Here is a 23,567-nt window from a genome sequence, read left to right on the forward strand (position 1 = left end):
AAACCCACCACGGCCTCGTGGCTCTTGAAATCCACCATTACGCTGCAATAAAACCGGACAGCTATTCTTAAAATGGCCTTCCTCTTTACAATAGGCGCACTGATTAGGAAAGGTCGCAGAACAAAAGGCTTGGGTTTCTGTGGCACCCTCTGAGACTGAATAGGTTGCTGGAACTAACGCTGACCAGAACGAGGAGGATAAGCCTGCTGAAGAAGAACTTTTGTCTTTAAATCCTTAGTCTTTTTCTCAGCCTTATATTTTTCTTCTTTGTCCCTATTCTCATAATATTGAGCAGTAGCTAATATTTGGGCAGATGAAGAAACAGCCAAATAACTTTCCGAATCTTTGAACTTATGGGACAATTCAGGAAGCAGATTAAAGACAAATGTATCCACAAATAATCGCTGTCCACCTTCAGTACTCAAATCCTGGCCACTATGATCAATAAATGTCTCCTCAAACCGAGTAAAGAAATCAGAAACACTCTCATCTTTCTTCTGCTTACACGCAGCTAACTTATCCCAGTTAACGCGTAAGGCAGGCATTATCGTCTTCATTAAAGTTATTATTCTACCAGGCAACTGTGTAATCAAATCATCTGGTTTAGCACCCCCCACTTGTGCTGTATCTGCGGCAACTATATCAGCCCAAGTACCACCCAAAGCCTGATCATGATCCTCTCTACGAATTCAAGCCCACAATGCTTGTGGAACTACATTCCCCATCAGCAAATCAATATCAGCCAAATTCATAATACACGCATCAACAGTCTGGGACAGCTCTTTATAATAACCAGCAGGATTTTTACGAGGGTCCGGCAAAGATTGCTTAAGTGCTAAAACTTCAGCTTGTTTTCAAGGGACATGTACCCATATATGCTGGAAATGAGCAGGGACAGCTGGAACAACGCCCGCTTGCGGAACCTCTTCCCTCAATACTGGAGGTACTTCCCTCATAGGATAATTCTTCCTTTTCTGTCGAACTGCAGGATCAGGTTTGGGAATAGTCCGGGAAGAATATAAGGACCTAAAAGTAACAAGTGTCTGTATAGCACCCTCAACGTCGGGACCCACAATAAGTCCTTTATCAAACCTGTCCTGTATATCCAATAGACCCTGAGGAGTTAGATCCAACTCCATATTCTCCCATCCTTTAATAAGTGCGTCACACATAACATTAAAAACATATCTCTGCGTAGGCGCATTCCACTGGAGAAAGGTACTCAATATATCGGGTACACTATACAGCAAACCATTCATCATCCATTTAAGAGCAAGGGAGTCAAATACAACTCGTTCCTCAGAATCTGGGATTTGGCTACGGGATTGCCTTCGAGAAAAAGCAGGAGTCCTATTAAACGGGCTAAAGAGGGGGGAGAAAAGACCAGAGACAGTATCAACTAACCGATTACGAATCGGAGAAGAAGTAGGAAGTAAAACAGGAGTTGCTGTATTAAGCAAAGGAAGAAAAGGGCTACTCGTTGCAAGAGACACAAAAGGCAAAGGAGACTGAGATACAGAAGCTTGTTACAGAGGAGGTGCAGACGGTAATACTGGAAGAGGTAATTGTGCGGGAGCCGGAGCTCCTGGCTGAACAACAGGTTGCTGCACAGGTGGCAATAATACAGGTGCTTTAGCACCTGGCGCATAAGGCGGAGGTAATTTCAACAGATGAGACATTAAGGGATCTTCATCAAGATCTTTGCATTGTGGATGTAACACAGGATAGCACCTATCAATTGCCATCCGATGCTGTCTATCCGAGACCTCAATCACACGATCAGTCTCATCGTCTTTAAATTGTTTGGCAGCCTGTATAACCGTCATATCTTTCATTTTCCTATCTCTTCTTGCTTGTTTAATTTCTCTCTGTTTGGCTTCCTTACGCCAAAGGCGGAAAGAGTCAAACATTGCCGGACGGGCTTTTCTTTTAAACAGAATTGCTTCCAAATTATCTAATACGTCAGGCTCAAAGCTACCATTTTGTAGCCACTGCAAGACACCATCTTTCTTCGTGTATCGGATCCATGCGTCGTTAAAGGCAATGGGACCAACGCCATGCTTGGAATAGAGCTCATAATTTGGAGTTCCAACCGGAGGAATCGGACATGAATCCTCAAGCCGGGAGTCCCTAGTACAACAAAAACAACATTTCCTAAATCCGCTCAGACCAGGCATCTTAAGCACACTGATCCTTTTACTAACTTCAAGGAGTGAAAGCAAAGAACACAGTACAAAAGTACTCACCCCTCGGCTTCGACTATTGCAACAGACGAATAACAAAAATCAAAAACAAAACAAAGAAGTGGGCGCTACCCACAAATACTTAACTAAATGATCTTCACACGCCAACGGAGGTCCGTCTAACGTCTCGCGATACCAATCATCACCAGAGGGTCCAAGGCAGGGCGGTAGTCAGGGCAGCAGTCATCAGCAGCCGTCGGAAAGGAGTAGCCGTGTTGTAAAAGACCTTCGGTCCACTTCGACATACAGGGGTCGCTTGACGTGGCTCGCAAATCCTCCGGAATTTTCTTGCAGGGCTTCTCATGACCCTCGGGCTGAACCGCTACCACTGAAACCGCCCCACGTTGGGCGCCAGTTGGAGAACCGGGCCTTATGGTCCGGGCGGCGCAAGTCACGCCTCAATCCTCGAGTTCACCTGCCTTGCAACTAACAGAGACACGAGACACTCCGTTGAGCGTGGAAGCCAGGTGTATTAGCTGCAGCTAAGCACAGTTGTCCCAGAAGTTACACACAGGGTGGATTCTAAGGAGACTGCCACTTCAATCCGTGGCGCACAGTCTTTTATAGGAAACACATTTACAATATCCCACTCTTCGCACATACAAAACGAACCAATGGGGAAAGTTGAAAAACAAGCTATCAGGTGTCTCAAATACGCCCCTTTCTCAGACCCTGTGTGCTACCCCTCCCGACAAATTAATCAGTGATGGTGTCCACAATCCCCTCTTGCAGGTGGCAGGACGTATTTGGGTGTCTCAAAGGATGGTTGTGTAATAGGAGCATACAAGGAGAGAATAGCGAAGGCCAGTCAGATAAGATAGTATAAGGAAAGAATAGGAGAGGGCAAATAGTCCGCCTAAACAGGGATCAATCGAACCAGACATGGATTAACGAACTCAGCCAGACCCTGACATCGGGTTTCATGAACAAGGACAATGGAGTTACTTTTTAACTGAAAGGACACGTAGCAGCTGGAAAAGCAAAAGCACATAGTTCGCTGTGCTGCCTGAGTGAGGGCGACACAAAATGGCGATAGGACACAAAATGGCGGCTAGATACGGGACGAAATCCGAAATCGTAGAACCTCATATTCGAATGCAAAGTTTTAGAGACTATTCATTCTATTTTAATGTTGACGCTCGCTTCAATGGGTAACCATAGTTGACAGACATGTGCATGACTGCATCGTCCATCTGATCTTCCCCGGCATGTGACTGACTCTGATTCAGTCCTGAGCTGCTCACTTGGCATGGGGTGAGCACCAGCCCTGACCTTACTGCCCAACATGATTGGTTCTGCCTCTGCCTCAGTTGTCTTGGTATCATTTGATGTGTACCTGGCTCTGTACTTGTCTTACCTGCCTCACCAGACATGTGACTCACTGTGTCTCAGCCCCTACCCCTACGCCAATATGCTGTTTACTCTGATTAGCCCACAATGACCTCTGGCCCTTCAGAGGAAGTGATTTTTTCTGTTGTCTACACATGTCCCAAACCACTCTATTGCTACAAGAAGGGGTAGTGGGCAATGCGATGAGTGACAGAGCTCATACAGAAAGCTGCAGTGACGTAAAGTGGAGTTGGTTTTAGGTGGAGATCAATCTTTCAGAATAACCTAGCAGTTACTATTCAGACAAACACTGTTGTCCATACTCAGTATAAGATATTCTAAAGAGGCTCACGGAAAGGCAAAGGTGGTCGGACGCCAAGTTTTTTGCACAGCGACGTTATGTCAGAGTAATGAATGCCTTGAACCCAATCTACCCCACATGGGCCTCCTCCATCTCATGACCATGTAAAGATGCCTTTACCAAACAAACCTCAGATGCTCGTGTTTTAACTCACAAACATTCATGATCTCCACAATTTCAGAAGTAAAATGGGTGTTGGAGATATTTAACGTTGACAACAGAAATATGAAAATGAGAAATATTTGAAGCAGTTGTCCTCACAATCTCACTCCTTTCTTTTCCGCACACATAATAATGCCAAATATATCCTATTTTAAAATCTCCCATCTATACCCTCCCTTAGAAGCATTGTGAGGCGGTTACTACTTGTAAGTAGCACATTAACTAATGCAAAATTATTAGGAGGAAAGGTAAATGAAAGCTCATTCCAGTTGCCCAATTCAACTTTCGTGCATGCATTTAGTTATCTTTTCTTGCTCAGAATCATATATATATATACATATACACACACACACACACACACACATATATATATATATATGTACCCGGTCGCCAGACATTTCAATCAGGTACACGCAAAAAATGCATCTCTATTGACTTATTTTGTAATAGACTGTGTACCCCCACAACGGAGAGGTGGTGATAGGGAGGTTTTATTGAGAAAATTGGAGACCAAACATATAATTTTACTTGACACAAAGATTCCAAATGGGCTCAACACTAGTGATGATTGTTATACGTATCTATAGGTTTCCATTCTCCAAGAATTTTCATCGTTACTGTATTAGATGGATATATACCTAGTACAAAAACTGTATACAAATGAGTTAATTTACTTTAGGTTGTTTGTGCCCCTCTGTATAAGTCCTCCACACATCTGATATTTCATGAATTTTAACATCGATTACATGGTTTTTAAAATTCACTGGTAGCACTTTTAAGATTTACATAATGAAGGCATACTTTTTGTTAATTTAAAATTGCGTATTTTGCACAAAGCGGTCTTGCCCACTTGGGCGGTACTTTCTGTTGTTTTATAACTGACATCAATCTGTACAACTGACCCTATATAGAATCAGTATGGCTTGCCCACTTGGGCTTTATTGTTGTCAATTTTGGAAATCATTTCTTATGAGTTGTTTTTCGAAATAAGACATTGCATTTTTGATTTATATTTATTGTTGCAGCTAAATCCTGCACACGGTAAAACACAATGCACTTTAAACAGTATTTGGGTGGTAAAAGTGAATATTTATTGTTTTAAAGGCACAATATTTAAAATGATGGTTTTTATCTCTGTACCCCCATTGCTGGCTATTTGTAATTTTGGACTCATATTAATCCAAAGTACATTTTACTTGGCTACTGACTGTACAAACAACTATTACAGCTTTTTGTTTGTTTAAATTGAGAAATTGCACAATCGCATTCAAACAGCATTATGCTATTAAGTGTCAAAGTATGTCTTCACTTCTCATTATGCAAATGAGCACTGTGCAGTTTAAATAAGGGACATCAGCCACCTGTATGTGTCATGTGATCAAGGCTTGTAAGAGCCGAAACGCGTCATGTCGGACTGGTGTTGGGTCGCACAATAAATTGAAAAAACCTGCACTATCTATGGGTCCTGCCTCGTCATTCAAGACATCAATTTGTTTTTGGCGTTTGTGCTTACCGAATATATATATATATATATATATATATATATATATATATATATATATATATATATATATATATATATATATATATATATATATTTATATATATATATATACATATTAAAGTCAGTCCACTATCCATGTTATAGGTGATGGATTCAATTAAAACCTGAAATAAATACTCTAGCTGTTTAAGGACCTCTTCAAATCACTGTTCTTCCATTTCACTATCAAACTTCCCTCATGATGACATCAAGGGTGCCATAGTGTCACGGTACACCTTAGAGGTGAGTGAAGGCCAGTCCCTGGTCCAAAAGGAATGTTGCTAATGCATAAGTGGCAATAAAGACTTGTAAATCTTTAATAACAGTTTGAGCGTCAGCTGATCGCTGTGTCAACACCCATAAAAATCGAGAACGGAAATCAACAGCCTCTAAAATTCATTTAAAAGCACCATCCGAGTGAAGTGGTCCACAATGATCCAAAAAAAGACATTGCAAGGGCTTGTTGGAAATTAAAAGAGGTGTCTGAGGTGGGAGAGCAACAGTGAAACTTTTAACTTGTTGACAAATGTCACAGTGAAGGACAACATTTTTAGTTTGTTTATAAGGACCCTGCCACCAGTAGCATTTCTGTAGTAAAGAAACTGTAGCCGCCACACCAGCATGGGCAGTCACTAATCCCTCATGAGCAGATATCATCAACTCTAACCTGTGCTCTCAGTTGGATATCACTTGATCACCCAACCGGGGAATGTGGGCTAAGGGGGTTATTTGAGGTCTCAACAGATAGGAGTATTTTGCTGAAAAGCCTTAAAGTAAGGGCTCACCACTAGGTGAAGCAGTGACCGCAGCCATTATGTCTTCATCTATTCTCGTAAGTGAACAAGTAATCGCAGCTACGAAAATTGTTTGAACTGCCGCTTTGGCAGCTTCATCTTATCTTATCTTATCTTATCTTAAGGGAGACTTGTATAGCGCTCTGTCTCCATAGGTTTCCTGGCGCTGGGTGGTACTGAGAGATGTAGAGAGGGGGAGCTAGCCAGACTGTGTAAAAAGATTGGTTTTAAGAAGTTTTCTGAATTCCAACAGAGACATGGAGGATTTGAGCGATAACGACAACTGGTTCCAGAGTTTGGGAGCCAGATGAGCAAATCTGCAACCACCATATTTTTTGAGTTTGATTGCGACTGCAGTCAGAAGTTGACGGTGGGAGGACCGAAGGTTACGTGCCGGACGGTAAGGAGTCACTAGGGACTTTAGAAAGACGGGGGACGTACCAGTCACAGCTATGTAGGTCAGGCAGCCGATCTTAAATGCGGCTCTCTGTTCGACCGGCAACCAGTGGAGTTTACAGAGCAGTGGTTTTGCAGACTGCCACTTCGGGGTCTTAAAGGCTAGTCGGGCCGCCTGATTCTGCACAACTTGCAGCCTATGGAGCAGGTGTTTCTATCAGGTTCACACTCCACAGGATCCGCCTGCAGCAACAATGCTCCAACTCCGGACCCTCCGAACACCCTGAAGTATAAACACAGGGTGTTCAGACGATACGGCGAGGGAAAAACCCCAAAAGGGGAAAAAACCCACTGACAACCCCAACTCGCCTGTTCTTTCAGTAATCTGACCTGATGTTAAAGGCTGCCCATCAACTGCCAGCACGTCCTCTGGAATCTCCCTAGAGACACGAGGTAAAGCTAGACGCCTCACCAAACCTTTATCCACGAAGTTACCAGTCGCTCCAGAATCTAACATTACCCTCACCTGACGTCTTTCTAGGTCATACTCTAGTGTCATTACCACCACCAAATGTGGCTCTGTCTCATCATTACCCATAGAGGACAAAGACGTGAGTTTCCACTCATGTCTCCCTTCTACACTAGTCTTGTGGTCTTCCTTCTGCTCTCTTTCCTGTACTGTATTAGAGACAGCAACCTTTTTAAACCAACTGACATCTCCCGAAAACTTGGGTTTAGATGGACATTCCCGGACGTAATGCCCCTTCTTCCCACAGTACATGCATAGGCCCTGTACTCTTCTGGCTTCCCTCTCTTCTCTTGACAAAGGAGCTCTGAGTGCTCCTATCTCCATAGGTTCTGGAAGGCTGTCAGTGGCCCCAGAGGCCTTCCGCGTGTTCCTTTCACCACTGTAGGCTCCTCTTTCCCATCTTCTCCTGTTACACCCCCTGTCCGTGAGACGGCAACACCAAATTCACCATATCCACAAATGAAGTAGGTTGTGGATCCACCTGAGCCACTACATCTTTCAAGTCATCATGTAACCCTTGATAAAATAAGGATAACCTTTTCTCCTCGGGCCATTCTGCTTCTGCCACAAGTCTATTAAAAGCAGTAAGATACGTTATTAGTTCTCCCCTCCCTTGTCTCAATGTCAACAACTCTCTGTCAGCACTGAATGTAGTAGCTCGTCGGTCAAAAACCCTCTCGAATTCATTTTTGAATGCTGCCCAATCAGTCAGGATAGCATCGTCTCTTTTTACTAAAGGTACCACCCAATCCGCCGCATCCCCCACCAGATACGAAATCAAAAAAGCCACCCTAGAATGATTGGTGGGGAACGATGAAGGCTTACATGAGAAATGCGTGAGGATTTGTGTCATAAACACATGTACCTTACGGGGGTCCCCTGAGAACTGTTCAGTAGTAGCCAACGGAATGGGCGTAGGCACAGTGACCTGGACATTAGAAGAGGAAGCGGAAGCGTTAAAAGGATTACTACTCAGACGTTCCACCTTCTCCCGCAAGGCAGCGGTCTCTGCCTTGGAGGAGGCCAATTCTTGTTGTACCATGACCAAAGCATGCAACACATCCTCCATAGACGCCATTGCTGCTACAAACGGATCAGGCAGAGTGAATTTCTTGGGCTCGTGATTCTATCAGGTTCACACTCCACAGGATCCGCCTGCAGCAACAATGCTCCACCTCTGGACCCTCCGAACACCCTGAAGTATAAACACAGGGTGTTCAGACGATACGGCGAGGGAAAAACCCCAAAAGGGGAAAAAACCCAGAAAGAATAAAGAGGAGGAGGAAAGGGGCAGCAGGGATAAAGAAACTGTAAGACAAAAATACAAAGGTTAATACAATACTTAACCCTACTCTCAGTAATTCTCACTAGTCTAATAACCCCTAGATTCACCTGTAGCAAACGTGCCCAAAAACACCCTAGTGCTGTCTCTCCCGTCTTCCTTCCTTCCTGCACAACACAAAGAACGTATTACCAACAAGCAGTAACACTTCAAGAATAAAAGCCTTCTTTGTTGATATCAACATACCCCATAGTACAAAAAGGCTTTGAAGAATAGATCCAAATTAATCGTTAATTGCACCAGGACTTAAGTAGCACGCCTGTGCATTAACTCTGTTATGAGTACCTCCTATTGTATAAGACAGTACATTAGTATCCTTCAGTTCATTGAACACAAATAAGGTAACCCAAACACGGCATGACGTAGTTCCTTCACTACTGTCATCCGCTTTGGTATTTAAATCCACTTGTCCAATAAAGTACCCTCAGCTTCGTGACGATAGTGCGGAGGTCCGACTCCCCCCCCTGCACTCCGCCACTTGCACCTCCAAAACAACGGGTACAGGCTCACTCCAGATGACCCTCTCCTGGCGCTTGCCAACAGAACACAGTAATTCCCTTTCCAAAACTCCCTCGCAGTCGCGAGGCAAAGAATAAACAGACAGCGTTGCTCCACTTGAACAGAAAGCACAAAACTGATCAGCTGGAAGAACGCGCTAGCCAGCGCGTTAACAAAGTTACCGGAACGTAGGCTTCTCTCCCTCGCAGCCGCGAGGCACAGAACAAACAAAACAGCGTTGCTCCATTTGCGCAGTAAGTGCCAAAATCTATTCAGCAGTATGAACGCGCTAGCAGCGCGTTAACAAATGTTACCAGAACGTTGGCTCTAGCTCTCTTCAAACGGATCCCTCAGAATAACCAGGAACCACCGGGAGCAGAGGAGCAGCCGCTACCTCCGACTCACAGAATCACGAGCACCGAACGTCAGGCTCCGCCCAGGGATATCCTGATTCCGCCGGGGATTCTGGGAACAGTAGTTCAGAGCCACAGCTTGCTGGGAAGTGTAGTTTTAGGCAGGCGCGCTGGTTTTACAACCTGACAGTTTCGGTAGGCCATGATACAAGGAGTTGGAAAAATCCAGACGGGAGAGCACAAGGGCGATCAGAACTTGTGTCAGGGCTTCAGGCGATAGTAGGTGGTATGTAACTGTTACCACGCAATTTTTAGCACGCAGTACCGTTACCACGGATCCATTACCACGCAAAACCCATTACCACGGATACCTTTACAACGCATTACTCTACAACGCAGGTACTATTACAACGCATACCATTACATCGTAAGTTTAGGTAAGTTTATTGTTAATATTATCTTTTTTAAATAACATTTATTAGGGGTATTGGGTTTGGGTTTTGGGGTACAGTGGTATTTTTAGGTTTTAGGGCTGGGTTTGGGTTTTGGGGTACAGGGGTATTTTTAGGTTTTAGGGCTGGGTTTGGGGGTACAGGGGTATTTTTAGGTTTTAGGGCAGGGTTTGGGTTTTGGGGTACAGGGGTATTTTTAGGTTTTAGGGCTGGGTTTGGGTTTTGAGGTACAGGGGTATTTTTAGGTTTTAGGGCTGGGGTGGGTTTTGGGGTACAGGGGTATTTTTAGGTTTAAGGGCTGGGTTTGGGTTTTGGGGTACAGGGGTATTTTTAGGTTTTAGGGCTGGGTTTGGGTTTTGGGGTACAGGGGTATTTTTAGGTTTTAGGGCTGGGTTTGGGTTTTGGGGTACAGGGGTATTTTTAGGTTTTAGGGCTGGGTTTGGGTTTTGGGGTACAGGGGTATTTTTAGGTTTTAGGGCTGGGTTTGGGTTTTGCGGTACAGGGGTATTTTTAGGTTTAAGGGCTGGGTTTGGGTTTTGGGGTACAGGGGAATTTATAGGTTTAAGGGCTGGGTTTGGGTTTTGGGGTACAGGGGTATTTTTAGGTTTAAGGGCTGGGTTTGGGTTTTGGGGTAGAGGGGTATTTTTAATATATATTTACAAATTTAACACTAAAAATAATTTGATTTAATTTTTTTTCATTAATTAAATAATAAATAATTTAAATTTTAAATTCAAAAATAATTATTTATATTATATATTAATATTATATACTTACCTATAATTATACTTACGTTGTAATGGTCTGCGTTGTAATAGTATCTGCGTTGTAGTGTATTGCGTTGTAATGGTATCCGTGGTAAAATGACCTGCGTTGTAAAAAATCTGTGGTAATGGTATGCGTGCTAAAAGTACGCGTGGTAACATCATACATCCGAGTAGGTGGGAAACTTTCCTGATTCTCCAAAGCTGAAACATACACGAAGATACGACTGCACCAACCTGAGGCTTGAGGGAGAGCTCTGAGTCTATGATAACCCCCAGGCTCTTTGCCGATTTAGCCGGGATGGGCGGGGGGCCCAACTCTGTAGGCCAAAACTGTGGGCCCCAATGAATGGAGCTACTGCCAGGAAGAATTAGTTCAGTCTTCCCTGGGTTCAGCTTGAGCTGATTGAGGTTCATCCATTGCTGGATATGTAACATAACCGCCTGACAGTCGAGAGCTGCATTAGAGGTGTTAAGAGGAAAGATGATTTGCAGGTCGTCTGCGTAATTGAAGACGGTAATGTCCCAGCTCTTCAGGGAATGGATGAGCGGGCGAAGATAAAGATTAAAAAGCAGGGGAAACAGAGAGGAACCCTGAGGCACTCCACAGATGAATGGTTCCCTAGTAGCCGTGAAAGGACCCAGGTGAACAGCCTGGGTTCTGCCTGTCAAGAAGGATTTAATCCAGACCAGGGCCGAACCCCGGATGCCGGCTTGCTCTACACACGGTGGAGAAGGATGTTATGGTCCACCGTGTCGAACGCTGCCGACAAGTCCAGAAGGATCAGGGCCTGAGAAGACACTTTGTCGGCATTGCTCCTGAGAGAGTCCATAACCGCTAAGATCACAGCCTCAGTAGAGTGGGCAGGTCTGAAGCCAGCTTGGTTAGGCTCAAGGTAGCCGGAGGACTCGATGAACTGAGAGAGGCAGCAGGTGACATGTGCCTCCAAGATCTTAGAAAAATAAGGCAGGTGAGAAATAGGCCGATAGTTGGCAAGGTCCTCTGGATCGGCTCCGGGTTTTTTCAGCAATGGTACCAAGGCAGCCTCCTTGAAGGAGTTGGGTACAATGCCGGCCTCAAGAGAGGTGTTCAGTAGAGGCAAGATGCAGTTGGGCAGAGCCAAGCAAATGTCCCTGAAGACAGAGGGGGGGCAACAATCATTGGGGAAGCCAGATTTGACTCGAGAGGCAAGTTTGGCGAGGGAAGGAGAGTCGAGGAGGGGGAAGTGTGACAGTGAGCATGGGTTACCAAGGGAGGGGGCAAGTGGAGCAGCAGGGGGGCAGGGGGGATAGTGTTCTTGATCTTAATGATCTTTTCAGTGAAAAAGCTATTTAAAGCATCACAGGATTGTTGGGTGGGGACCTGGAAAGGGAGAGTTCTGGCATCAGACGTCAACTCGCCCATAATTCTGAATATTTCCTTGGACTTGTTGGGAGCAACAGAGATTCTTTCAGAGAAGTATGAAGATTTCGCAGCTATAATAGCACTTTTGAATATTTTTCGTGCCTCAACGTAAGCCTCTCTGTCGAGTGGTAGGTAAAAACGCCTCCACCTGCGTTCCATCTGATGCAGTTTAAGCGGCTGGGATTTCAGGGAGGTATTGAACCACCTGTGTGACTTGCTGTGGCGAGAACGGGGAAATTTGGAGAGGGGGCGAAAAGATCACTAGCTTTGGTGATCCAGCTGGATCTATCAGCCAAGGAATTCCCTACAATGTGTACACCAACATGTTGATGACTCAATGTATGAATAACATGAGCCTCTGGCAAAGCATCCTTTAATGATGACCTTTCCCCAAAGCAATTTCAGCTCAAGAGCCTTTCCTTTAGAATTAGGAATCCACTCAAGCACCAATAAGGTAAATTTACATTAAAGGCCTGGACACCGTAATATAAATCACACACTATGAGCATGGGGAATTCAGGATCCGTATTCTGTAATACCAGAACTAAAGCTTTCAAATCAGCTAGCTGAGCGGTACAGTCACCTAGAATTTCTGTACACGTTTTTGTGTCTGAAATACACCATCTTTCATGACACCCTGTACTGCAGTGCATGCTGCCGAGTATTTGTACTTAGTACCAACCGCAAACGGGGCTAACCTATAAGTATAGATTATTAAATTGTACTGATCTACTGGCAACATTTCAATAGACTCTTGGTATACTTGTTCCTACTAGAGGTATGCCTGTGCTTGTAAAGTAGGGTCAAAAACATAATCTACATCAGTAGCTGTGGAATAAGTGGCCCACTGTATCCATCTAGGATGTTCGGATTTTTACACTAGCTTTGGTGACAGCCTCTAAGGTTGAAATAGGGGATACCACAATTATGTGTTTCCCCTGAGCCAATGGAGGTTCCTTTAGGACAGCAGACTGAACAGCAGTCAGACTTTTTCAATGGATGCAAAACGCATTTCATCATTAGAATATAAATGCGACTTATAGACAATTGGTACTGTTTCGCCGTCATTGAACAAAATATATCTGTAGCCACTGGAACTCGCAATTATTGGATCACTATATTGGTAGTGTTAACACAAGTATGTAAGTGTCTAAGTTCATGCATGTCTTTTTGTAAGTGTCTGAGAATAGAAGAGGGTTCATCAGTTCAATGTTTATTAAAAAAATCAGGACAAATGAAATTGTACAACGGTTTAATGTTTCTTGCATAGTTGGTATACATGTTCTTCCAAAACTTAGGAAGCCCGAAGGTGGTAGAAGCTTTTTCAGAGGGTTTGGTGGCTGTAAGATGGCACATTTCTCTAAGAAATGTGGCGCTAGGCTTTTGCCTTCATTTGATAATTCATATGCCAGAAACAGGACACTGAGCCGGAAAATTTTATATTTTGAAAAATTGAATTTATAGCCATTTTTAGCAAATCCCAGAATAATGCAATCCTCCCTGCCCAAATGTGAGTTTAGATCATCATCTGTTAGGTAAATGCCATCAACGTATGACAATGCTTGTATGTCATGTTCTTGCAAAACTGAAGTTACACAGGCAGCAAACAGACCTGGACTGGGGGTTGGTGTTGGTGGCAGCTTCCTCCTGAACTCGTTTGTTGGCCTAGGGTGATCCCACTTTTACATTGCTTTTACTCGGACCTGATGCAATTTTAGAGATTTGTGCACTTTATGTTTTATGCGTGAAGGGGACACTTTGACAGTTGAAGGGGGAAAACTAAAGCTGCTGCACACGCGCTTACTGGGCGCTTTTAGCCTTACCTGGGAGTAACGAAAACCTGATCTCGGTGACCTGTCCTACCCGCCCTGGTCCGACGCGGTAGCTAGTACCGTTGCGTGGAGGGCGTGGTAGGTAGAGTCAGGCACTTCAGGTTTTGCAGGTTAGCGCTCTAGTTGCAGGGGAGAATCCTGCTTAAATTCTGCTTGGACCGGCGGCGGCGCTGCGAGGAAAGGGAGTTGGTGGCAGCTTCCTCCTGAACTCGTTTGTTGGCCTAAGGTGATCCCACTTTTACATTGCTTTTACTCGGACCAGATGCAATTTTAGAGATTTGTGCACTTTATGTTTTATGCGTGAAGGGGACACTTTGACAGTTGACAAGGGGGAAAACTAAGCCTGCTGCACACGCGCTTACTGGGCGCTTTTAGCCTTACCTGGGAGTAACGAAGGCCTGATCTCGGTGACCTGTCCTACCCGCCCTGGTCCGACGCGGTAGCTAGTACCGTTGCGCGGAGGGCGTGGTAGGTAGAGTCAGGCACTTCCGGTTTTGCACGTTAGCGCTCTAGTTGCAGGGGAGAATCCTGCTTAAATTTCACATGCCCCAGCAACCGCGCAGCGGGCGCGCCAAAGGCAAGCCCGTCTGCGCCCGTCCGCGGCCGGACGGGTCCTGGGGCCAGGACCCCTGGAGGAGTTCAGGTAGGCCATACCTACTCGCGGCAGGAGCTGTGGGCACTCCGCACTGGTACGATGGTCAATTGGAAACATAGTATGGACCCTAGTAGGGTAGGCCACACCAAGGATTGTAGGCACTGTGGGTTCTCTACTAATGTTTTTTTACGGACAGGAGGGACTGACAAGGAGCTTAGATGCACCCTAATCAATAGTAGGTCTCTTAAGAAGCATAGTGTGGAAACACGTGAGCTTCTGGTTGATAGTCAGTTGGACATTCTTTTTATAACGGAGACCTGGTTAGATGAGGATTCGACCCCTGAAATACTAGATGCTCCACCCCCGGGATATGGGATATGCAGGTTGGATAGACCATGCGGGAGGGGGGGAGGGATCGCTGTGATCCCTAAGGGCAATATTAAGTGCACTTTGGAACCAGCGACAATATCTGATAGTGAAGCTGGCGCCTTTTCTTTAACAGTGTCAAATAATTATATAATCAAGGGTCTTTTAGTTTACAGACCGCCGGTTGGCAGCACTCAATTCTCTGCGAGCCTCATACATAACTTATTGGCCCCCGCTATGCGATATGAGAAGTTTATTCTGTTAGGGGATCTGAACCTGCACTTTGAGGATGCCTCTAATGCTCCTGCCTAGAGCTTTGACAGGATTTATCAACTCTGCAATTAGTATTAAAATCTGAGCTTCCCACACACCGGTTGGGACATCTTCTGGACTCTATCTTTTGTAACTGGGAAGCTCTTAAAATTGATCCTCCTGTGCCGATGGTTTGGACGGCCATTTTTTGGTGCCATTTCATATTAACTATATCACGGGCAATACCTCTGGGAAACTGGGAGGCACTAATATAAGGCAGAGAAAATTGGCTAAGTTCTCTTCTGAGAACTTTTGTATCGCCCTGGCTCAGGGTGGGCCCCCTGAAGGATTTGGTTTGGTGATTGATAGTGCTTGTGAAGCCTTGGACCATCGCATTCAGCTCTCTCTGGACAAGACAGCTCCTTGGTCCAACACGGGTCCCATGCGGCAAACTAAATCTGCTGCATTGTAATTAAAGGAGGCTAAGACTGTGTGTAAGCGTCTCGAAAGAAGCTGGAGAAATGGGTACCTGCCAGCCCAGGAGAAGGTATATAAATCTAGCCTTAAGAGGTACCATGCCTTGAAAAGGAAAACCCACTCCGCCTACTGCACAGAGCGGATTGACAAGGCGGTTTGTTCCGCTAAGGAACTGTTCTTGGTATATAAAGAGTTATCCTCACTGGCATCTATTGGGGAACCGGAGGCTGGTTCTGTAGAATCATGTAACCAGATAGCAGAATATTTCTCCAACAAAGTGAAGGATATTTACTTTACCTTCCCGGAGTAGGCTAGGGTTTGTTCCGGTAGTGAGGAGATACCTTTGGGTGGGTTAATGGAAAAAGAATGCCTGAAGGCGTTCATGGTTCCAGATGAGGATCTGCTGCTCAAAGTAGCTAGAGGTGTGAAATCTGGCTCACCTAAAGACCCTGCTCCAGCTAAAATCCTGAGAGGAAATATTGAGGCCTTATTACCTTATATTAGTTACCTTCTAGAGTTATCATTTGGTTCTGGTAAGGTGCCGATAACATGGAAGGAAGCAGTTGTTCTTCCACTTAAGAAAAAGCCACAGATCAGGATAGACCAGTTGAGTAACCTGCGGCCAATATCACTCCTTCCTTATTTTGCTAAGATAGCTGAAAAGTTGGATAATCAGCAACTAACAGCTCATATTGAAGCTCATAGGCTCTTACATCCTTCTCAGGTGGGTTTTCGTGCCTGCCACTCTACGGAGTCTGCCTTGCTCTTCTCCACAGAGGCCTTACGGAGACTTGTGGATGAGGGTCAGACACGGCACTGATTCTCCTTGATCTCAGTGCCGTGTTCGACACTGTGGCGCATCACACCTTGCTGCAGTGTCTGAGGAAGGGTGGAGTGGTAGGGAAGGCATGGGACTGGCTGGAATCTTTTCTCTACGAACGTAGTTTTCGTGTTGAGCAAGGGCCCCATAGGTCTAAGGCTTTCAACCTGGATCAAGGCGTTCCTCAGGGCTCCAGCCTGAGCCATACCCTTTTTAATCTTTATGTGGAGCCTGTGGCGCTAATAACTGAGCAATATGGAGTGGAAGTGGTGACATATGTAGATGATACGCAGCTGGTTGTGGCTTTGACACAGCAGGCTGAGCGTGCAGCCAGCAATTATGCGTCTTGTCTCCAAGATCTGGCCGGATGGATGGCTGGTAATTGTCTCAGACTGAATGGCGATAAAACGGAGGTGCTGATTGTGGGCAACTCCCCGTCAGTCTGGACATCGGCCTGGTGGCCCCAGTCATTGGGTCCTTTACCTGTACCCAAGGATCAAGTTAAAACTTTTGGAATTTGGATTGATTCTAAAATCTCCTATGAATATCACACCAAACGTGTGGCCGGAACTTGCTTCGGCATTCTGCGTAGTCTCAGAAAGACACTTGATCTGCTCCCGGTGACAGCTAGGAAAGCCCTGGTCCATGGCTTGGTTACTTCCAGGCTGGACTATGGGAATGTCCTTTATTTGGGAGCTAATGTGAAGTGTCTTCAGAGACTACAACATATTCAGAATGCTGCCGCCCGTTTGGTGTTGCTGCTACCCAAGAGAGCCGCCTCTAAATAAGCCTTGGAATCGCTGCATTGGTTGTCCATTAGGGAGTGTATCCTGTATAAAGCCCTCTGCGTCAGCCATAGGATTGCGCAGGGGAAAGGTCCTCGCTTCCTGCGCAATTTGCTTACATCGTACACTCCTGCTCGGCTGTTGCGATCGCAAGGGGCTGGCATAATGCAGATTCCCAAAATCAGAAGGGCCAGAATGGGAGAAAGATCCTTCCATTTTTTGGCTGCCCGTGGTTGGAATGCCCTACCCCTTAGGCTCAGCGCGGAAACCGCTGAGGTGGTTTTCCGTAAAGAATTAAAAACGTATCTATTCACTAGGAACTAGTTCCATTGGAGTGGGCTTGTGGAGGCTGTAACAGTGGGATGCTGAGGGCCAATGACTAGCGCGGGGACACACTGATTAGTGTAACTAGGCGCTGTATAAGCTCAGGATTATCATGTTTATTATTATACTTGTGTGGGAGCGTACAGAATTTTCCTGGGCCCGAGCACAGTGAAGGCTGCTAAATTGTGGCTTTCGGGCGCTATATTTAGACAGAAAAAAACTGTGGAACTGGCCAATGTAGTTTTGCATTATTTAAGAACAATGTTTTTGATAAAATCTGAGCTGTGGGAATTTAGTACAGCAAAAGTGTATGTGTGACTGTTTAATTGTCAGTAGTCCAAGAGTATGCAAATAATATGGTTTAAGCACAGGAAACAATGGATTACTCATAGGGGAGACACAAGGTTGAATTACACCCTGATACTCTAATTGTACTAAAATCTCCTTAACCGGGGGGTTTAGCTTCAAGTTTAATAGGGTATTGTGCTTGCACCTGTGGGCTGGACCTTATGGGTATAACATGATAAGGAGAGTCTTTATCCTAATCGGATTTGGAAAACACGAGGGAAACACCAGAAAACTAACAGTAAATGTATGCAAGGAGGCCTTGACTGAGTGGTGTAATACTGACCTCTCTGCCAGCCCTATGCAAAAATGCCTTAACTGTGTCAAAATACATCATTATGTGGCCAATATTCCATCTGTGTTTCACAGTATAGAAACATTATGCAGGATCACCTATCACTGTGCTAGGATATCTTCATCTGTATATCAGTAAACTACATAGCTGTGTGCTTCTATGTAACACGTGTTCTAGAGTATACCCGCTCTTTTCAGACATTCCAATCACTGTGCCACAACATACCATCCCTGTGCTAGAATATGCCATCTTTTATCAGAATACCCTTTTTGTGCCAAAATATTACTTAACTTTACAAGGTATACCTTTGTTTTACCAGAATACCCATCGATGTGCCAGAATAGCCAATTATTGAGCTAGAATGCTCATCACTGTGCCAAAATAGCCAATCATTGAGCTAGAATGCCCATCACTGTGCCAGAATAGCCAATCACTGTACTAGAACGCCCATCACTGTGCCAGAATGTCAGCATTATTCATTCACAATACCCCATAAATACATCAAAATATACTTATCATTTTGCCAAAATATGCCATTGTGCTGCCAGAATATGTCCTATATTGGGACAGAATATCTCATCACTGTACTGGAACATCACACAATGACAGAACGTGCCATCATTGCCGAACTATGCCATCTCTGTGGTAGAACGCAACATAATTGTCAGAATGCCTTACCACTAGTCAAGAATGCCCATCACTCTGACAGAAATCTTGCTACTGACAAAAAATATTGCATCAATGTGCAATTTACTTGACCAAAGTGCCATAAAATCCCATCACTATGCCAGAACAGGCTGTCTTGATGCTAGCCCATGCCAGCGCAGTGCCAGAATATCCCATTGTTTTGCCAGTGTGCCGCCACTTTACCCAGTTGCCTACCACTGTGCCAGTAGTTCGTATTATTGTCCATCAGCGTGTCATATTTTTGCTTCAAAGTGCCACAACACTCTTCAACGTTTACATGAGTCCACTCGCCTCCATCGCACGTCATCACAACCTTAACATCATCTACTACACCGACGACACCCAGCTCATCCTTTCCCTCACCAAAGACCCTAACACCGCCAAGAACAATCTCCACGAAGGCATGAAAGAAGTAGCCGAATGGATGAAACATAGCCGCCTAAAACTCAACTCAGACAAAACGGAAGTGCTCATCCTAGGATCTTCCCCCTCTGCCTGGGACAACTCTTGGTGGCCTTCCGCCCTGGGCACAGCACCCACACCCACAGACCATGCCCGTAACCTTGGCTTTATCCTAGACTCATCTCTCTCGATGTCCAGACAAGTCAACGCAGTCTCATCCTCCTGCTTCAACGTACTTCGCATTCTCAAAAAGATCTTCCGCTGGATCCCCCTCGAGACAAGAAAGACTGTCACCCACGCATTGGTCACGAGTCGACTGGATTATGGTAACACACTATACGCCGGAATCACAGCAAAACTACAGAAAAAACTACAACGCATCCAAAACGCATCAGCGAGACTCATATTAGACATTCCTCACCAAGACCACATCACCGGACACCTAAAAGACCTCCACTGGCTTCCCGTCAACAAAAGAATTACATTCCACCTTCTCACCCACGCACACAAGGCCCTTTACAATCTAGGACCCGAATGCCTCAACACTCGACTGTCCTTCTACAAACCCACCCGACAACTAAGATCATCCAATCAAGCCGTCGCCGCTGTCCCACGCATCCGTAAATCCACCATGGGTGGCAGATCCTTCTCCTTCCTTGCTGCCAAGACCTGGAACTCACTCCCCACTCACCTCCGACTTACTCAAAACCACATCTCCTTCAGAAAAGAACTTAAAACCTGGCTATTCGACAATCAATGAACCCCTTCCCCAAGCGCCTTGAGACCCTCTGGGTGAGCAGTGCGCTATACAAATGCCCGAACTTGAACTTGAACACCCCATCACTGTGAAATAGTGTGTCACCTGTGTGCCGTATAACACATGGCTGTGCCAAAATATACCACCACTGTGTCAGAATCTCCCATCGTTGTGCACAATTATGCAACCTCTTTAGATTACAGCAACATTGGTGCACCTGTGTGTAATTCTGTGTCCGCACCTGAGGAGTTCCATCCTCGTATGTAACTGGGTGCCATGCTTCTGATGCAAGGGGCCTACCTCCCTCCTTTCTTCTGTCCGCTTGTGCAACTGTTCAAGGTAAAGTGTCTAACCAACTAGGAACAACCCCTCTTGTTGACAGAACAAATCCCCAAAATCTGAAAGTTCACACCATCTGGCCTTCTTTGAAAGGACCCAGTAACACACATATTTCAACCAAGAATTTCACAAACAGCATTGGATGGCTTTGAATAGGTTTTTAGGTAGTTAGAACATGCACTACGAAGGTAATCTGGAGATGTTGAAGTTGTGGCGTGCTATCAGGAGTATCACCCTCTGATCAGGGTGTGGAACAAAATACTTTTTTAATTTTTATTTGCAAAGTTTTATATAGCGCTGGCTAGACCAGCAGGTATCAGAGCGCTTTACATGAGGATCAGCAAGTTACAGGATACATAGTTATATCATTTGAATCAGCGAGTTATCGGTTACATAGTTACATCATTTTGAATCAAAGAAACACAGAGGGAGAAGAAGGAGGGGGAGGGAAAGGATACAAGGACAGGGAGACAAGGAAAACAATGTCAGATGACCGGCTGGGTATGTGACGGCCAAGGGGCCAGACTCCTCTATAGCTGTATAGAACAGCTCCACCGTACATCGGCCAAGGTTGCTCGGGCTCCGCTGTACGAGTGGGTACTGTCACTAAGATAAGCGACATCCCCCTGAGCACAGCCCAAAGCTGTGCCCAAAGAGGTGCAAACGAAAATGTACAAAAGAAGAGGCACATGCACATTTTGGTTTGCACCTCTTCGTCACATCTGCATGTCAAAGTCTTTATTTTTTCGACACAGTCACCTTATAATTTAGTTTTCATCACATTATTCAAGATTTTTGGTAAGCGCGGGGGCTTTTCCCTGGGTTTCATCCTTTGACACCTTCAATTCTTGCACATTAGGTTCACAGATGATGGGATATTATCCTGTTTGTTTGGTGTCCTGTAGGACATCCTCACTTATTAATTTTGTAGATACTTCCCCTGACGAAGGGCTTTTTGCCCGAAATGCATCGGGAGACATGTCTGAAGAAAATAGACGGATTTATGTTCATTCAAACGATTTATTTTGAGATGAAGTAACAATATCTCATGAATAAAGAACAGCCTCACAATTAATTACCTCGTCAAACTTTGTTCTTTATAAACCCACATCAAGAATGTCAGGCTTTGGTCTGCGCTCAGAGAGATGCCGCGTATCTAAGTGACACTACCCACTCATATTTGAATAGGTTTGCCCATCCATAGAAAGAAACACAACATGGTACAACCAGCAGGGATTCTCACCACCACTTTAGACATGAAATGTTTCAATCTCAAGTCACATTTACTTTACTTCGACTCACTGATCTAATAATGTCTCCTCCCTTGTCCTACATTTGCAGGTTTGGAGTTTGTCGAAATCAGGGGAGCTGCTGGATTCCTTTGATGGCATGGGGATGCCCGTGACTCTGCTGGCCTTGTACGAAGGCGCCCTTATGTCTGCATCCAGGAGCGCGTACTACCTTAAAGTATGGAATCTGGACTATGACCAGAAACACAAAACAGTGCTGCCCTTCCAGGACCGCACCGAATGCACTACTCTCTCCAATGGCGGCGACCTGGTGTACTTTCTAAAGACCGGAGACAAGCACAAGATCATAATCTGGGACTCTCTAGAAGGTATAACTTTGGGGAGTGCGGTGTGCTGCAAAGCCTTCAATTTCATTATCAATGCTGACGTGTCATTGTAGGCTGGGCATTCCAGGGTCTGCACTAATAGGCACCGAAAGGCCTGCAAGGTTGACAGCTTGGAAAAGTTTGGCACAACATCTTTGATACATCCACGTGCTTTCTTTGAGTAATATCACCTCAGGCAAGCATCCCAGTATGCTGCTGCAGCCCCCTGAGGCTGATGGGGAGAGCCATTTTGTTTAAGACAGTCGACATAAAAGGTTAAAATTGGATACAACTCTTTAATGTTATTGTTCTTGTCAAGCTAGGACATGTGTCATATTTTTCAAGGCCTTCCCATTCTTTTCCAAGGTATCATTTGCTTCTGCAGATAGCTGAGAATTGTTGGGTAGCTATTAATTTTAAAGATACTCAGGATACATTTACCCATTTCCAGACCATTCGGGGTTAGCATTTTAATTACAAGTAGAGTTCTGAAACATGGCTATTGCCAGGCAAGCAGAGTCCAGGAGTACAGGGAGACATGGACTGATTATTTTGTTAATGTAAGAAAGCGTTTACTTTACTCATTCGCAAGTGGTAAGTAGTACTCATTTCAAAGGTGGATAACATCATTTTTCCAGGAGATCCTTTCCATGCCACTCACAGTAATTCTCTTGTTGCAGGTACGACTGTGGACGTTCTCGATGCGTCGGCGGAGGTGAGGTGCTTGGAGGTGGCACCAAATAAAAGGCTGCTTTTCAGTGGACTGGTGTCTGGCACTGTTCTCATCTTCCCGCTGGGCTCCAGGCAAGATGTCACCTGCCTCCCACCCCCAGAGACTCAACAGCCTATCAGCTGCATAGCAATCAGCAAGCAGGAAGAGAGGCTGGCCCTGGCCTACCTCGATTTGATCCTTGTGTTTGGCATTGGCACAGAGACACCTTGCCCAGCGATGCAGGGACCACTGTACACCATCCACCCTGGGCTCCATGCAGCTCTTACTAAGGTGGCGGTTCATGCGGACTGCCAGGTTCTTTACGGATCGGTGGATGGAGACTTAGCTGTTTATGAGTGTCAGACTGCCACAGCGCTGCCGCTAGAGGGGCACACCAGTAAGGTGACATGCCTTGAGACAAGTCACAGTGAGCTTTTTGCCCTGAGTGGATGTGAAGACTCTATTCAGCGTCTCTGGAACTTACAATACAAAGACTGGGACCATGAAATGTGCTACAAGGTTGGTCCACATTTGATGGGTCTGTACGTGCAATAGGCTGAAGTCCATCAAACGTTTCTTGCATTCGTTAAGACCGTCATAGAGAGGGAATTATAGAAATGTGGTGACTCACTCTACGAAACACTGTCTTTGCATCTGGCGCACCGATTTGACCAGGTTGTATGAGTTCTAGTAGATTAAGGCATAGGATGACTTATAGAACTGAGGCGTTATTACGCAGCCTAAGAGTCCACTCAGAAATACACAGTTAGATGACTACTGGAGACTCATGGTG

The 23,567-nt window shown here is 45.2% G+C and overlaps 1 protein-coding gene across 1 annotated transcript in view; it reads left to right on the forward strand.

Moving 5' to 3' along the window:
* The window catches only part of NWD1 (NACHT and WD repeat domain containing 1), a 71,457-nt gene that overhangs the window by 42,709 nt on the left and 5,181 nt on the right, over positions 1 to 23,567 (forward strand). Inside the window, exons 14-15 of the mRNA XM_086946330.1 lie at positions 21,789 to 22,065; positions 22,743 to 23,293. Of these exons, the coding sequence (XP_086802456.1) occupies positions 21,789 to 22,065; positions 22,743 to 23,293 (828 nt within the window). The remainder of the gene's footprint in view (positions 1 to 21,788; positions 22,066 to 22,742; positions 23,294 to 23,567) is intronic.

Source organism: Lissotriton vulgaris, chromosome 12, assembly GCF_964263255.1.
Source record: "Lissotriton vulgaris chromosome 12, aLisVul1.2, whole genome shotgun sequence".
In the NCBI taxonomy this organism is placed as follows: domain Eukaryota; kingdom Metazoa; phylum Chordata; class Amphibia; order Caudata; family Salamandridae; genus Lissotriton; species Lissotriton vulgaris.